This window comes from Dermacentor silvarum, chromosome 4 (genome assembly GCF_013339745.2).
Source record: "Dermacentor silvarum isolate Dsil-2018 chromosome 4, BIME_Dsil_1.4, whole genome shotgun sequence".
NCBI classification, from domain to species: Eukaryota; Metazoa; Arthropoda; class Arachnida; order Ixodida; family Ixodidae; genus Dermacentor; species Dermacentor silvarum.
This window is the reverse complement of record NC_051157.2, coordinates 136,586,453-136,603,447: the sequence shown is the minus strand read 5'-3', so window position 1 is coordinate 136,603,447 and position 16,995 is coordinate 136,586,453. Positions and strand designations below refer to the sequence as shown.

General features: G+C 46.0%; 1 protein-coding gene across 1 annotated transcript in view; it reads left to right on the top strand.

The window, feature by feature from the left end:
* The window catches only part of LOC119448922 (solute carrier family 13 member 5-like), a 141,672-nt gene that overhangs the window by 74,658 nt on the left and 50,019 nt on the right, over window positions 1-16,995 (top strand). The window contains exons 6-7 of the mRNA XM_049666564.1: window positions 1,844-1,986; window positions 4,988-5,135. Coding sequence (XP_049522521.1) covers window positions 1,844-1,986; window positions 4,988-5,135 — 291 coding nt within the window. The remainder of the gene's footprint in view (window positions 1-1,843; window positions 1,987-4,987; window positions 5,136-16,995) is intronic.

The window sequence follows — 16,995 nt, the reverse complement described above, 5'->3', positions numbered from 1 at the left end:
ATACACATAATCACCGTTAACGTAAAACCCTTCGTTAGCTTCTTAATTATAGCTGACATTTAGTTGAGACAGCAGACTTAGCAGATATGGGAGTTACATAAATGTAGGCTTATTTTTCTAACGGCATGAAGTAAGGGTCTAGGTGACAAGAATATGTATCTTAACCAATACCGTAATGGTTGCACGTTCAAGAAGGCACGCGGTTGAAGTTTTCTGACACGAAGTAATACGTTACCTTGCTATAGTTCAATGGTTGCTACGCACAACAAATCGCAATTAAACTAAATTACCTTCTAAGGTCCTGCGTCTGAAAACTACGATATGATTAGGAGACACGCCCTAGCAAGGACTGCACAATAATTTTGAGCACTAGGAGTCCTTTAATGGGCCCGTAAATTCAAATTCAAATTTACCAAACAATAAGCTCTAAGGTCCGCTGGGCTAAAAGCCGTGAAAACGGCTTGACAGGGCCAAGGTTACCGTTAAATGGCAGCAGCTGTACAAGGTGGGCAAGTTGAGAGGATAGATATGATCAAAGCACGTGAGCGTTTTTGCATTTCGTATCAATAAGAATGCTGCGCTGCTGAGAGAATCGAAACCGCGACTTTGAGCTCAGCATAACAATGCCATAGCCACTGTACTACGACGGCGAGTGAAAATCGCAATCGCTCACTGCGCGGACCTTCGGTGATTACGGCAATGTAACGCTGACCTATTTTTCAAACCGTTACATACTGCGCGTCATACAGCTCGCCCACTGTTCTAACACAACGTGTCAAATACATGATTCCGCACTAGCAATGTCAGAGGTTGCAACCACAGATACAATTTGAAAATTACCTCCCAGAGCTGCATTTGGAGCAAGGCTACCACCACCTTCCAGTCCTCCACTTGTGGAGATGGGTTTGCACAAGGCTTACCCCGTCGAGCGGCGGTCAGGAAAGGGCACGACGCTCCTCCACTCCGCAACGCACAAAGGCGCTACGGCAGGGTTCATCGACTCTCCGACACGGCACAGAGAAGGCTCCGGAGTCAGATCGCCAACAAACACGGGTTTATTCACCCGCGTTTATTCTCCCAACAGTCACGGCGCTTACGGGCAAAACCTCCCCGCAAGACCGATCGAGTACGCGTGCCCGCTTAGCTAGGGCAAACCGAGTAGCGGTCCATCAAGAGCGAGGAAGAGGAGTCGCGAGAACAAAGGTCTCATGTAACCACCTCATTGCGGGCCTGTGAGCTTCTGCCGCAGTGCGGCGGCGAGGAAGCGCTCAGCGGATGAGAGCTCGGGGGGAGAGGGTGCCCGGGGGCCGCCACTCGGGAGGCCATTGAGGCGAGTCCTGGTGAAGTGTTCGCGCGGGACAAGTCCAATCCCGGGGGAAGAAGCACGGTGTGCGCGGGAAAGTAGCTCCGGCGCGCTAGCCGTGTCCGGCATGTTGTCGTTACAGCGGCGGTTCCAAGAGATCGAGCTAAGCGCCACGCGTGAGCTGGGCGACGAGGCGCGAGAAGGCACCTCGATCCCCACACACTTCAGAACTTCGCTTCGAAGCACCCTCTATTCAACCAAACGAAACCTTTGACTTAAATACAGGAAAATGAGGTCCCTTTACCGCCCTTGTTATTCTTTAAGCGCTCCCGTACTGCCTACCACGTACAACACTTCCATTTCAAATTATTTCTGTCGCGAAGCGATTTCTTCCCAGAATCTTGCCGAAATAAATGGCGCCATAGTGTGACTCTGATTTGGTAAAACGATTATCTCGGCAAAATTTTCGCCATGCCCTGTTTCGACATCGCTGCGCAAGACTTGGTCAAACGAACCCCTTATTGGGATTCTGCTATGCAGCATCCTGGCACTCGTAATAGCCGTGGCCGTGACAATGACGTGCCTGCTGGATGCCTTCTGCGTCACCGTACTCATGATGTCTACCGTAGAGTGCATCGTGGACGAGATCTACTTCCACGTTGTTCAAGCCAACGTGCCCGCCGGTGAGTAAACTACTTCGCTCAGCCAAACTCACGATGGTTGACCATAAATGCCAGAGACGCTTTCTGCGGTGCGTGCGAAGCATAGAGTTTCATATAGTTACTAGAGGGAACTGTGACAGTAATGTCTACAGAAGATGCAAGCAGGGCGGTTTCTTCTAGCATGGCAATGATGGGTAGTACATGGATTTGCCTAAACTTCGTCGTTCTGGCTTTAAATAGCTTCGGCAACTTTGCAAGGTCATCCTTTTTGAGAAAATGCTGCGTTACAAAGAATTAAATAAACATAATTAATATTGTCCGACGGCAGGATTCGAACACAGGAACACTAGCACAGAAGCCCGATATTGAAACCATCACGCCACAGATGCATGGACAAGCGAAAACACTGCAATTAGCAGTGTTTTCGTGAAATAGGTGAAATGCGTGAAATGCGTGAATTAGGTCCCAAACGTGCTGGCAGAGTCTGCTACCTTCTGCATTAAAGAAGTCGCAGTTTCGCCCGAAACGCGAAGCATCTATTGCGATAGTAAAATAGTGGACAGCTTTACAAAGCAGGGATAGTAGCTTTATCGACCGTATAAACCTGTAAACATAGGCATACTAACTAAGTTAAGAAGCATGGCGTCACACGCGCACTAGCAAACATGAATGCGGTTCACTCGATGACTACGGAAAGTGGATGTCAAAAGGCTGAAGTGAATCAGCGCAGCAGCAGCACCAGCGAACTGAGCTTCGTGCCGGCGCTCGCATCAACGCGATCGTAGCCGCGAAAACACAGGAAGGCCAGACTCTGCCCCCGCCGCAGATGGCTTTCAATATACAGCGGAGCAGGCGGGCGTTCGTGGCGCAGAAACCCCCCCCCTCTCCCCTAAGCCTCCCGGCCCGGCGGGAGTGCACGGCCGCAGTAAAGCGCAGCCCCTCCACTTCCCTACCCTCCCTCCGGAGCATTGTGCGCGACTGGAAGACTGCACTTCCTTCCCTTTTCCCGCCCTTGTGTGAGTGAGCCGCGATTGCCGGCTCACCGTCGCATGCTTTCACTCGCACATACAGCGTATAGCTCGCGGCGATGATTTTATCACCCGTGTACTTTATACCGAACCTCACGGCGACGACGACGACGGTGGCGGAATTTCGCCTAGTGTGTCCATATAATTGCTATCCCAATAAAACTTTGTATCGCTTTGAAATTTAGGCCCAGGTAAAGCGTAAAAGACGAAGCTCCAATAACGTCTGAAGCCCCAAGCATGAAGATCAAATCCATGCACTAGGCACGGTAGTTGGCACGGTAGTTGAACGATGGCAACACCAGAGTTCTCTCTACTAATTGTGGGAAACTCTGTGTTGTGGAGGGCTGCAGAAGACTAGACATTCTTTTCTTGGGACATGACGCAGCGTAGGGGACCCTGTTATGGACAATGTCGCCTGGTGGCAGCCCAAAACACTCCATGTTTAGCTAACTATGGCTACGTGATGATGTAGACGACTTGCTCGGCATTTAGTTTTCTTTTTTTTAATTGGTCCCAGACGTTCTCATTGTTATTTTTGTAAAAATAGCCTAAAATTGCCGTACGTCGATTGTGAGTCAACGGAATGTGAAACTGAAAACAACCCTAATTTTCTAAGAGGACATCACATCTGAAGACCGCGGTTCGCCTCGAAACATTGTTTGAGGCATCCAGAAGGCTCACTACTAAACTCTTCATTATGTATTTAAAATTAGCGACCAACGGAGCCGCAAGTGCCGAACACATGAGCCGCATGTACCTCGGGCGAGCCAATCATCTTAGCCATTTTCGTGTACTGCTGAAAACAAGCTCCCTAAGTAGATCTACTTGGTCATCAACACTGGTTTTGTCTGTAACCAGTGACCGATCGGTGGTGGACAAAAAAAAATAAAACCAACATAATCACCACGCTTGGAGGCAAACTGATAGGATTCGTTTATGCCGCTGGAAGAGCTCCGCCTCAAAGCTGACACAGAGGCAGGTATCTTTAGTGACGGATGAAACTTATCATACGCACAAGGGAAAGGTCAAAACGGGAGACATCTAAAACTTGAGTATAATAATAACGATAATAATAATAATAATAATAATAATAATAATAATAATAATAATAATAATAATAATAATAATAATAATAATAACTGATCATGTTTATTTAACGTGCCCAGAACCAACCCTAAGGTCTGAGTGCTGGCGCACGAATGCATTAAAAACCGAAAACAAGAAAACTGCAGGATAAGATAATTTAAAAAAGAAATAAAAAAACTGTTGTGAGAACAGCGTACCTACATAAAGCGCAAGGTAAATACAAAAAAAGGAGGACAAAGGCAGTTGAACAATGCGTGAAACTGTGACACAAGGCAGAACTCGGGAAAAGAACGATGACAGCGAGTTATGAAAAATATCAAGATGGAAAGGCGTTGTAAAGACTAGGTATTCTGTGGATGGTTGAGTTTTGGCGATGACGGGCAAGAGCATGGAAATATGTATGCTCTCTGGTGACATTGCACGGAATACGAAATACGATTAAACAGAGCAGTTCGGGAAAGTTGATACCATGAAGGAATAATAATAATGATTGTAATAAGAAGGATAAATGAATGCTCTCGCTGTGTTTTATTTCCACGCAGCCAACGATGGGAGACAAAAGAAATAAGCTCTAAACGGCTTGAATATAGCCCTCCTCCCCCCCATTCCCGGGAAAAAAATAATTACTTCTGAATTTTCTTATTTCGCATACAGTGTCTACTTCACGTCGCGTATTGAAAATAAACAAGAAGGGCAGCTGGCAGTATCATATACAGGCAGTACGATGCAAAAACGAAAGACTAGTCCTGTTACAGCAGTTAGCATAAAGCCCGCATAAAATATGGTAGATGCAGCGGTAACAGTATTTCTTTGAGGTGAATTTGTGTCTTGTGCATCATCCGGCATCGCTACTCACGTTTGAGGCAGTTCACTTACGTACCAACATGTGGGCGTACGTCCGCAAACAGGAATGTCCGACCCAGGACAACGGCCTTGCCACGGAAGTGGAGCAAGCCCCGGCTCGGTGCCGCAACCCCAGTCAATGGAGTCGACCGAGCACCTGTCGTACTTCGCCTACCGCCGCTACATCTTCAGCGAGTGCACCACCTACATCCGGTGAGCAGTCACTCTATGGCGCGCAAAGAGAACGGCGTGCGATGTGCCTCGAACGTTGTCCAGCGCCTTCGGACGGCGTACTGCACAAATATGAAATCAAAATGAGAGATCACCCTAAAATCTGACAATTATGTTGTTTAGTGTCCTGAAGAAATACACGCGCTTCAGTTGAGGTCATAGTGAATGTGAGGGGTGGTGGTATATTTCTAACGGGCTTTTAAATTTAGCCTACGTGAGCGTCTTACTGAAATAGCAATTATACTGACACTTACTGACACTTTCGGCGCATTCCGCATGGTCGGCGCCGCCGCCGTCGTGTTGTCACGGTATCGACGCCGCATGCGCGGCCTCCACGTGGACGAGACGCGCAGTTCGTTTGGCTGCAAACGCGACAAAGCGAAGTGGATGCGACGTAACATATTGCGCAATCCGTTCTGCCTGGCTTTCTCTGCTCACGTTGTTGTCCTAACAATGCGTTGTGGTAGCACAAATTGGTGGCGTTGCCGTTGACCAGGTATGTGCATACCAAGCCGTCGTTCATCTACGGCTATGAGCGAAACAGACAGGAAACATCAAATTGATCTACCTAATTGATTTATTAAGCTCTGAGACATGCCGTCGGTTTTCCGTAGGTCTGATCTCATGTACAGTCCATAGGTGCGACGGGTTTCCTCAGCATGCCAGCATCGTGACACGCCTGGTATCCATTGTTCCTGCTGCTCAGAAGCAGTCTCCTAGGAAGCCTATAGGCAACGGTCTCCTCGCGTGTAGCGTTGCGCCATTTGGCTTGCGCGTATTGGTAGACCAGCGTGCGAGGAGCTCGAGCGGAACGCTAAACTTCGCTATCGCTTACAGCGCTTCGCCTTTGGCAGAACTGCCAACTTTGTAATTGCTACTACCCTTGGATTGCCTCGACTGCGGCTGGGCATGAGACCCGCGACCTAGAGCTCAGCTGCAAAACTCCATAGCCACTGAGCCACCGCGGCGGGTATATATAAACTGCGTGGTTTTTAAGGAATAAAAGTCGCCGGTTCATGGACGTTTGTAAAGAGCATGTGTACATGGCTGCACCGGTCAATGAAAACAGTGGATTCATTGTACCATATTAGCCCCGAGAACCACCTACAGGGGCGCTGCGAGCGCCTCTCGCGTGACGTCACGGCAAGGACTCGCGCTTGTCGTCTGCTGCCGTTCGGGCACTGTCCGGACGCCTTCTGGAGTGTTTCCGTTTGTTCGCTGTCGTTCCCTGTGCTTGTATACTTATGACGGTCATCTCAAATACATTTACGACGTCTGCATTCGCGCAAGCTTATTCAAAGAGTTGATTTCCTACACGACAATTTATTTCTCAAGGGCATGCAACGCTGCAGTGCCAGCCGAAGGAGCTCAGACCAGCCCATTGCGTGTTTTTCGTGCGCGGATCTCGACATTGCAGATTGAGGGACTAATAAAAAGCGTAAATAGCACGTGACTAATAAAAGGATAAACGCATAAACATAGCACCTAAGAATCCAGTTAGGATACCATACCTGCAGTGGTGCAACGAGCATGCCACTATGTCTGCTACATATGACTCAGGGGCGGATCCAGGTTTTTTCTGAGGGGGGGGGGGGGGTCAGCTTCTGTCAATGATGATGATGATGATGATGATAGTAGCCTTACTTATTTACCGAAATTTACCGTTTTTCCTCACGATAAACCCGCGTTTTATACGGCTAAAGCAACACCTGTAGCCCTCCGTGGTGGCTCAGTCAGCTCAGGCGTTGAGCCCGAGATCGCGGGATCAAATCCCGGCCACGGCGGCCGCATTTCGATGGAGGCGAAATGCAAAAACGCCCGTGTTCTTGCGTTGTAGTGCAGGTTAAAGAACCCCAGGTGGTCAAACTTAATCCGGAGCCTTCCACTACGGCGTGCCTCATAATCGGAACTGGTTTTGGCACGTAAACCCCAGAAGGAGGAAGAAGACCTGTAGCGAAGCCAGGTATCGGTTTCTCCGAGCTTATAGGAAAAGGACGTTACCCAATACAGCCATGTGCTTGGCGGCTGCGCCTGATAATACAGGGTGTTCAAAACTAAGCTTTATGGTTTTCTTAAGTTAGGCACTGGGACGGCACGCGAAGACCACCTGTGCAAATAAGTTATGTGGCTAGGGGGGCACAAAGTGAGATGATAATTATCGCTGTGAGCAGCCCAATTAACTAAATTCAACAATATTTTTGTTGACTGCAGTAAGTGGGTATGTTTGTATTGAAAACTTAGAGACAGTCGAGTATCTACACAGTATCAGTTGGAAGATTTATTCTATATATATAGCGTGTCCGTGCTCCGAGATATCAGACTCCAAATTTCTATTGTCGTACTGCGCAGAATAATCGAGAACTAAAGGACGCGACAATTCTCATGAATTCCCGTGAATGATCATAAAGCTCAGTGACCACTTATGTGGAGGGATGGCGGTGCCATCTTCTCTCTTGAGTCGTGGTGGTGTGTTGACTAGAGGAACGTTCTTGAATACGGGCGTAACGCTCCGCTCCAACGCAGCAACCACTACGCTGGTTGTTTACGATATGCGAATCACCGCGTATGAAGACTCACGACGCCACCTACAAGAATAACGATGTGGCGTAGTAGGCGAGAGTGCGAGCCAGCGTCTTCATGTTTTGTTTCCCACGCGACGTCATCCTTTTACAGCAAGGCGCGCATCTGCTCCCGTTTCTCTAACCATGCGACGTCATCCTAGGCCCGCGCGCTGGCGTTGGCCGCTGACGTCACGCTCCCCCACTTCGCAGCCGCGGCTCGAGGCTTCGCCCCGCTCCGCGAGAACGCCCACTCAGATAAACGGATCCGGTGGGCTCGAGCCTCCTATGCTTCATGTACGACAATAAAACTGCGAAGTTACAATGAAAACTTGTAGCGTACGAACGGCACTGTGCTCGTACTGGATATTGTCAACGTGTAACTGTGATCACAATGAGTGCTACAGCTAAAAAAAAAGGTGCCTATGCGTAGTTCTAAGTTAAGCTGTTAGTTTATTATTTATATATGAACACTTCAGCAAGAGATCTCTTTCATTAAGCAGGTTGGTCGCGGAACCGATGACAGCCAATGAGGCAACCGTTGACACCCCAAGGGGAAACTAAGTTAATCAGGCGCGAAGGCGCTCGAGCGGACCTCGGCGTGCTTGGCAAAAGGGACGTCCCCTCGTTCATTCGACGACACCGACAGGAGCAGTAAGGCACGGCATGCACCAGGAGGTCCAAGGTGTTCATGAGAAAAAATAACTACGGCAACTTCGCGATACCACACTCCTACGTACGGAATACAACTAAGCTTGTGAGCGAGCTAGCTTTACTTCTACATGGCTGATACCACTGGTCCTCGCGAAAAATACTTTTGAAGAATGCTGGTGGCCATATTTTTTTTTGCGACAGGGCCATCCCCCCTGTTAGCGAGGGGGCGATGCAGAAATCTGAGGGGGGGGGGGGGTCAGGACATCCGGACATCCCCCCTGGATCCGCGCCTGCGATATGACTGCTACATTTACCTTCATTTTAACGAATTAAAACGTGTTTGCTTATGACGAGTAGCTCATGGTATAATATCTAATTTTTCATTTCTTCACAGAAACGCTCGGCAGTAACGCGAGGACCTGACAGTGTAGTTTAGATTCAACCAGCACCACTTGTTCCTTTAACAGCTTCTCAAAATTAGGCTGTTCCTCACCGGTTAATTTCAAGTGGCGGTAATTTGAAGTAAAGCTAATTGAGGCTTACAGCTATTTGCCGAATACCCAAAGGAATGTACCAATATTTATTCACTGTTTCGTACTACACGTTCAACTCATTGTGCAATTTATGGCTGCTTGTTTCTTGAGGAACAGACATCATGAATCTGTTTGACGAACTGACACAGGCTCCTCGGCCCAAATTTTTTAATGAATAATGCCTTTAGGACCGTATGGCTGCAGCTAGAAAGAAGCCGAAGTCTCATTCATTAGCAGTATGAGGCTTATTGAACATATCATTATTCCCCTGTGGAGGTAAAAAATCAAGTGAATTAATTTGAGGCTTGTGGGTAGGTGAGGTTCTCTTTTATGTACTCATGAAGCAAATAGTTCTCAGTTTGTGTAGTTAGACAACGCAGGATCGAGACATGGTGAGGCAGAAGGCGTTTGAATTTTCCTCTTCAGTGCAGCTTAAGCTGCGCTCTATAGCCTCGAGTATACCTTAGGCATTGCAATTGGCGCTTCAAGAACTGCTTCATGGTTTCAATTAGAAGTTGTAGTGAACTGTTGGATTTCGCGAATTACGCATGCCTCGCCATAACCACAGTCGGTAGATTTAGTTGCGTAAGGGCTGTGCCATGATGTCGATAAAGGCAACTGTGGGTCAGTATGAAACATTTTCTCGCGTGCAATTGATAGGCTCTCTATCTTAACCACAGAAATGTTCTTTCAGGTGATTGCTGTTATGGGATTCGTGAAGCACATACATACTATACGTGACGCGCCGTCGTGTTAACAGCCATGAGCAATGCGTTTTCTGAGTGCCCATTGCGTGTTTGAAGAAAAGTGAAAGTATTAGCAAACGTTTTCATGCAAAATGCGCGCCTAACTCTTCCTTTTACGCATTAATAAAGTAGCCATATTTGACTATGCAACAACTTACCATAGTAATAAGAATCATCATAATAGATTTGCTGTGTAGTTTCCTTCTAACACGCATTTTTAATATTGACATCAAATACTAATACCACTATTTTTCTTCCTTGTAAAATGCAATGTTTCTCATAGCTAAGCACTAAGAGAATCTGAAGTGTTTGAATCTGAAGTGTTTTGCGGAACATCATACACAACTTCGTGTGTTGAAATTGCAGACATTCTTTTTACGCAATGTTTACGGACAGACGCTGCGCATATACGCATTGCAAAACCAGTAGACCCCTTCAATGCCACATAGCTTGCGATATCCGCGCCGCAAATTTTCACGACTTGCGGTTATGAAGAAGAAACTGCCGTTCAGGCATGACAGTAAAAAGAAGCCGGCATATACTTCAATAAGTACGGCTGGAGCCACCAATACCTCAAGCATGCACGAAGGGAACGAGCGCGCGCAGCAGCCGAGCGAGCGCCGTCCTGGCCGTGACGTCACTCGTAGAGGGCGCCACTCCAACTTCTCGCCGCTAATAACAGTTTTTATTGCTACGGACGCCCGAAGTGCAAAAGCGCCGTTGGCGCCGCCACCATTGTCTTGCTGTCACGCCCGACGGCGCATGCGCGGCTCGCATGCACAGGGAAGGTGGCCTCTAAGGACGGGGAATACGTTTGGCTGCAAAAATGACAACGAGAAGTCCACGCACCGCCAACGCTATACGGTCAATCTCCACGATAGCGTTCTGTCTTCCGTTTCTGGCGTGAGCGTTCTGCGCACTCCACTATAAGCACACGGGATAGTCGTAAGACACCAGTGCCCCGGAGTTTACCCTGCCGGGCCCCGCGGGGCGACCAACAATTGGGCTGACCAACCCATGGTTACTTATCAAGTGATCAGCCAGCACGACAAAGTCGTAAAACTTACCCATCGGGACACGACTCCATCACCGAAGGACAGCAGGCGATCTTAAGGCAGCTCCAGAACAACCCTTTTCTACACCCAACCGACTACATGCCTTGTTCTGTACCATCAGCGTTTCCTCATGCCCTCATTGTTGGGGGCCTACCACGCTCTACCATATGGTATGGGCATGTCGGCTTATCCCCACCCAAGAAGTATACTTCCTAATCGCTCTGACGAGCAGTGGTAGACAGAGCTGTGCAGCTCTCGTTCTGAGGATGAGCTTCGGCTGGTAAACCGGGCGATGACGGCAGCAGGATCGACCGGAGTCCGGGACTGTGGACACCGCCCACCAAGCAAAATTCTTTTAATACGTTTATACAAAATATAAAAGTTTATCCCTCCTTCTTCATCTCCTATAAACACACTAGCTTTCCTGCTGTGTACGCACTCCTTTTGACCGAACGGGCAGTAGAAGTTAAGCTAACGTCATCTAATAGTTTATTTCCCACTCGCGCATAGCTAGAAAAACGTTCAAGGATTCAAGTGCAGCGTTAAACCTTGTTGTTATCGCGGTCGATGCTTCATCCAATTTGATTTTCTTGTTTATTGTTTTTATTGTGGTAGCAGTTGTATGGACACTCCAAGCGATTTTTTGCCGTCGTCGTCGTAGCCGTGAGCTTCTGTATTTATTTAGGTATTTGTACGCTATATGCCATGCCATGCTACATGACATGCGGTATATGTGGGTTATATTGCTACACCATTCTATCACTAAAGTTGCTCCTGCCAGGTCTTACATTACTGACAATGTTATTCCTCCGAATTTTGAGAATGGCAGCCCACAAACATATCTCACGAGACAACACACTGAAAGCGCATGCCTTATATCTTAAATCTTCTCAGACCTAAATATTAAAAGTGTAAGACAACAACAGACCTCAAACCAGGAAATGATGTAATTTTATTGGCGCGGCTGCGCACTAGCTCAGGGTTCGGCCCAGGAAAGGGGTTTGAAGCAAACCCGATACGGAAAAGTGGCTGTAAAGTCGCGAAGAAAGAATGTGGCTTTAATTAATTCATTCAAACAGAAGACCGCTAGCACAACAGCTCGTTTTTACTTAGTAAGCTTACGTTTTATTCAATTCATACGGCCACTACAACTACGAGTCTTACACTTCATGTAATGTTTTCTATCGAATTTATTCCTTAGCCCTTATGGGGAAACTAGAATTTCTTGCTTCACCGCGTTTGTTGCGTTGATGGTGTTCCAACCTAATTAATTTTACTTTTTAATGATTCTCACCTGCAATTTCACTACACAGAAAATTTCACCGATCAGACATTGCCTGCCATAATAGTTGACTCCGCCTCTAAAGTAGGTGCTTTCAAGACGCCGTTCTTTGAGGCGCTACCCAGCAGAGCTCGCACCGCTAACTTAGGGCCAGTGGTTGACTGCTTAATGTTCCATCTGGCTTTCGTGGAGCACCGATGTGGTATAAAAGCTTGCGTGCGAGTACGTAGAATTGAAATTTGGCAATGCTATGCGGTATACTGTCGACCTGGACTGTGGAATGCAATGTTCTCACGCCTAGTCTGTCAACACGTACACTTGTTTAGAACACGCCATTTTAACAGCGAAGCTGTTTAAGCCGCTGGTTAGTCCGGGGAGTGTGCGCAGGAAAACCTTGCCGAGCGATGACGTCACTCCGCGTCACCTAGCAACACGTCACCTAGCAACACCGAGCCTCGCAACAGCTATGTAGGTGGAGCTAAGCCGTGACGTGATCGCGCGCGCCGTCGCTTTGCCCAGTTTTGCCGAGCCATGACGTCATCAAGCCCAGCTCACGCATAGCCGGGACGCCACAGCTGTGGTAGGCGGAGCTAACACGTGACGTAACTGCGATGATCCTCATAATAATAGTAATAGCTCCGCGTCACCGTTGCGTCGACAGAATGCCCCACGTCTCCGAGCCGTGCACATCGCCGTGAGAATGGGGCGACCGAAGAAGTGCGTTGCTCCCGAAGAAGAGGAAGCGCGGCGCGAAAATCGTCGTGCCGCTACTCGAGAGCAGATGAGACGACTTCGCACCAAGGCCGAGTATCTCGCCGGTGAAGCGGCGGTGTAACGCCGGCGATTTACAGAAGATTCGGAGCTGCGAGCTCGCGTTACCCAGCAAAAGCGTGTGTGCAGCCAGAAGCGTTGACAAAACGATCCGGACCTGCGGCTTAGCCGACCCGAGATCAAGCTAGGTGGAATCGACAGCTTCGCTGTTTGCACCATCTTCGCACCACTAGTGTGAAACTGCCGCCATTTTTTACACTAAGATTTATCAGTTCGGTCTTTCATGGAGTGCTTCGACAACCAGCATACAAGTAGCTGTGGGGTGATTCCACGAAGAGATCAACACGGGTCCAAAAATTCATATTTTAGATTTCATTCAATATTTTATATTTTATGGACATATCACTCGGTAGCACGAAAGTGAACTTGCATTCTTTGAGAAATGGATACTTTAGGAGAAAAGAAACATTGAAATTCTTCAAGTTGCAGGTGCCATTTACATGCACCGGGCATTCTCGCAAATTCACAACAATGTCAAATACAAAATATTACGGCTACAAAGAATGCATTTTATTGTGTAAAACGTATACGTAAAGAAGAGTCAGCAAGCGTTGTTTGAGGCTTCTGTGCAAAACGTAAGTGTTTTAGAAAAAATTCTTAATTTGCTACACTTTTCGAAATTTGCTATATTTACGAATTTTTATCTACTAAACTAATGAATATAGCCTTTTGAGATTTGGTGGGCTATGAGATCTTAACCTGTTTAACGATTGTGCTAAATATTGTTGCTTTAGCACAAATTTCCATTTTTACAGTTTGCCTCAAATGTGAAGTTTTGACGAAAGGGAACACTACTTACAAATCAAAATAAAAAAAAACCATCGTTAATTTTTCTCAAAATTTCGTAAACAGCTGTCTACAGACACTTGAAAAAGGACATTTAAAAACATCTTGCATTATTTTGTTTTTAATGACAATATATGTGGCAGAAATGAGAGCTTCGCCGGGATGCAGCGAGGTGCTAAGAAATAGGGACATCGGGATAAAAAGAACGTCCATTAGCCCCTGACTTGCCTAAACTTGGCCACGATTGCGACACAAGGGTAATATTACCCTTATGGTCAATACTTATGCATAAAATACCGTTTAGTACAATACTCATTCTCTTGAATGTGAGTAAAGATATGTCAACAGAGCAACCTTTACATGGCTCGTTTTATTTAAGAAGTGTGCGTAGCTTGCAGCGCAGATAATTGCAGATTTAACGGTGAACTCTCTGTGCACGTACACAAGTAACAAAATTTACGGCAGGTAAAATTCTCTAAAAATTTCGTACTCGCCATGGCTACGTCAGAAACGTCATTCTACAGTATAACCTAAGATACGGTGATGGGAGGTGGGGGCGATGGTGTTGGTTAGGGCTTATTTAGCTGGCAGATAGTGCCAGCACTTGCTCTCTTCTACCGCCTCTTTAAAAAGGGGGTTGAACAGGTGGAAAGAGGCGCGACAGTTCTTCTCTCCGAAACTTATGTGTTTGGGGAAACATTACCTGTTCCGCACACTCTTAAGGATAATGGTCTACTGTGCGAAGCCTCAAGCAGAGCATTTCTGTTTTTATGGAAGTATTGGCAGGCACAGATGAACTATTCCGCGTTAACAGGGAGGGGGGGCGTTCGCGGAACTAGTTATTACTCTATGAAACAGCGTATAGCTTCTGCATGACGAATTCCTTAAACCACTCCTGGATGGTGAGGTGATATTCAAAGTGCTAAAACCACTCCTGGATGGTGAGGTGATAGTCAAAGTGCTGAGAAGTCTTTATATAAGGGGTGATTCATTGGCACTCTTAATTTAATCTGCTACATCATTGCCTGCAAGTCCAACATGTGGCGGTATCCACTGAAACTTCAGAATGAAATGCCTATTGCTGAGCTCCTTAGCTAACATCAATGACTATCGGCCGAACTTGCTGCCATACAATGCATGGGATAATTGTTGGAGCACCGCTGGTAAATCCGAAAGGATGACAGCGTGCTTAGATTACGAAGCCTTGCAGAAATGCCGGCTCTTTCCACATTTTCAATAAGACCAACTGATCCAGAGGGCCAGATCACGCAGATCTAATGAAGCCAATCAAATAAAGCTTGCTCTTAAGAGGAAGCTTTAGCTCAGGCCCAACTCCGATGCCGCCTATTCAAATACATGTGAAACGCAGAAACGATTTCCTGAGATAACCACTGGGCCGATTTTACTTAAATTTGTTGCACATGAGAGAGAAAGGTAAATTGTAGTGACTGTCGGACGCAAAATGTCGATTTCTGGCCTGCGTTATTTAACTGTAATTTTCAAGAATTGGTAAGTTTGAAAAAAATAGAAGCACGGAGTTTACAAATTCGTAGCTCTGCACCTACATAAAAGATATCGCAGACCTATTATCTATTATCTATTAGAGCATTCAAAGCAGACAAATTTGATATGCCAATTTATTTCTTACGTGAATTTGTTACATTGTTTACAAGGATTTTGCACAAGTTCTACATGTACACAAAATAGTAGTCTATTTTAAAGCCATGTAGAATACAGCAATTTTGTACACTTTAGATTTTCTATTCGGTGCAGTTTGCAAGATTGTCATATCATGTTTCATTGCTGAGTTAGAGTTGTAAATTTGATAGTTTCGTTTTCTGAAGCCCTGCTATTTTGTCAATTTTATTAAACAGTTGACGACTTAAATAAAAAAATCGCAACCAACAGCCACTAGAGTTTCACTTTTCTTTTAACTGCAACAAACGCCATCAAATGTGGTGCAGTGGTTGCAGAGAAAAACGAATTCTCGTTTTACATGTATTTAGATAGAGGCACCCAAGCTAAAGCTTCCTCTTAAGGCGGCGGCCACACCGCCAGCAACTTTACACGTATTTAGCTTTACCACCTGTTTGCCACCGCCTCCCACAGACCCACTCCCCATTCTACTACACTCTGCCAACTCTTTCAAAAGAGACGATTTTTAGAAGAGCATCATCTGAAAGCACTAACAAAATATGGGCGCGAATGATGGCCCAGTAGCACAATTTACGTCAGAAAGTTAGGCATTCGAAAACTGCGTGTTTCCAATCATAATACTAGTTTACCAAAGTGCCCTTGTGTCGCAATCATGGCCAAGTTTAGGCAAGTCAGAGGCTAATGGACGTTCTTTTTACCCCGATGTCCCTATTTCTTAGCACCTTGCTGCATCCCGGCGAAGCTCTCATTTCTACCACATATATTGTCATTAAAAACAAAATAATGCAAGATGTTTTTAATATTCTTTTTCCAGTGTCTGTGTACAGCTGCTTACGAAATTTTGAGAAATACTAACGATGGTCTTTTTTTTATTTTGATTTTTAAATAGTGTGTGTGAATTTTCGTCAAAACTTCACATTTGAGGCAAACTGTAAAAATAGTAATTTGTGCTACAGCAACAATATTCAGCCATCTCGTTAAACAGGTTAAGGTCTCATAGCCCACCAAATTTCAAAAGGCTACATTCAATAGTTTAGTAGATAAAAATTTGTAAATATAGCAAATTTCGAAAAGTGTAGCAAATTAAGAATTTTTTCTAAAACACTTTCGTTTTGCACAGAAGCCTCAAACAACGCTTGCTGACTCTTCCTTACGTATACGTTTTACACAAGAAAATGCATTCTTTGTAGCCGTAATATTTTGTATTTGACATTGTTGTGAATTTGCGAGAATGTCCGGTGCATGTAAATGGCGCCTGAAACTTGAAGAATTTCGATATCTTTTTTCTCCTAAAGTATCCATTTCTCAAAGAATGCAAGTGCACTTTCGTACTACCGAGTGATATGCCCACAAAATATAAAATATTGAATGAAATCTAAAATATGAATTTTTGGACCCGTGTTCATCTCTCGTGGATCACCCTGTGAGGAAAGCAACCTGACCAGCTTCAATGTGTTCCGTAATAAAACCGCAACTACATGATGAAGATTCGCAAAACAACGGCAATGGAAAAGCATCTGCTCGACTATAACGCTTGTCAGTGATGTTATGTGAGCTCGGCAGTGTTATTTTGCAAGATTAGGGTGTTTTCTCGTGCAAAATGTGTTTGCCTCTAAATATCTACAGTTCGCGTCACTAATGCTGCTGAATAATTCACGCCGAAAATTACTGCTTTGTGTTTGGAAGATGAAAAGGCTTGGATGCTGTGTAGCACATTTTGCAGTCGTCTGCCAGCTTAATG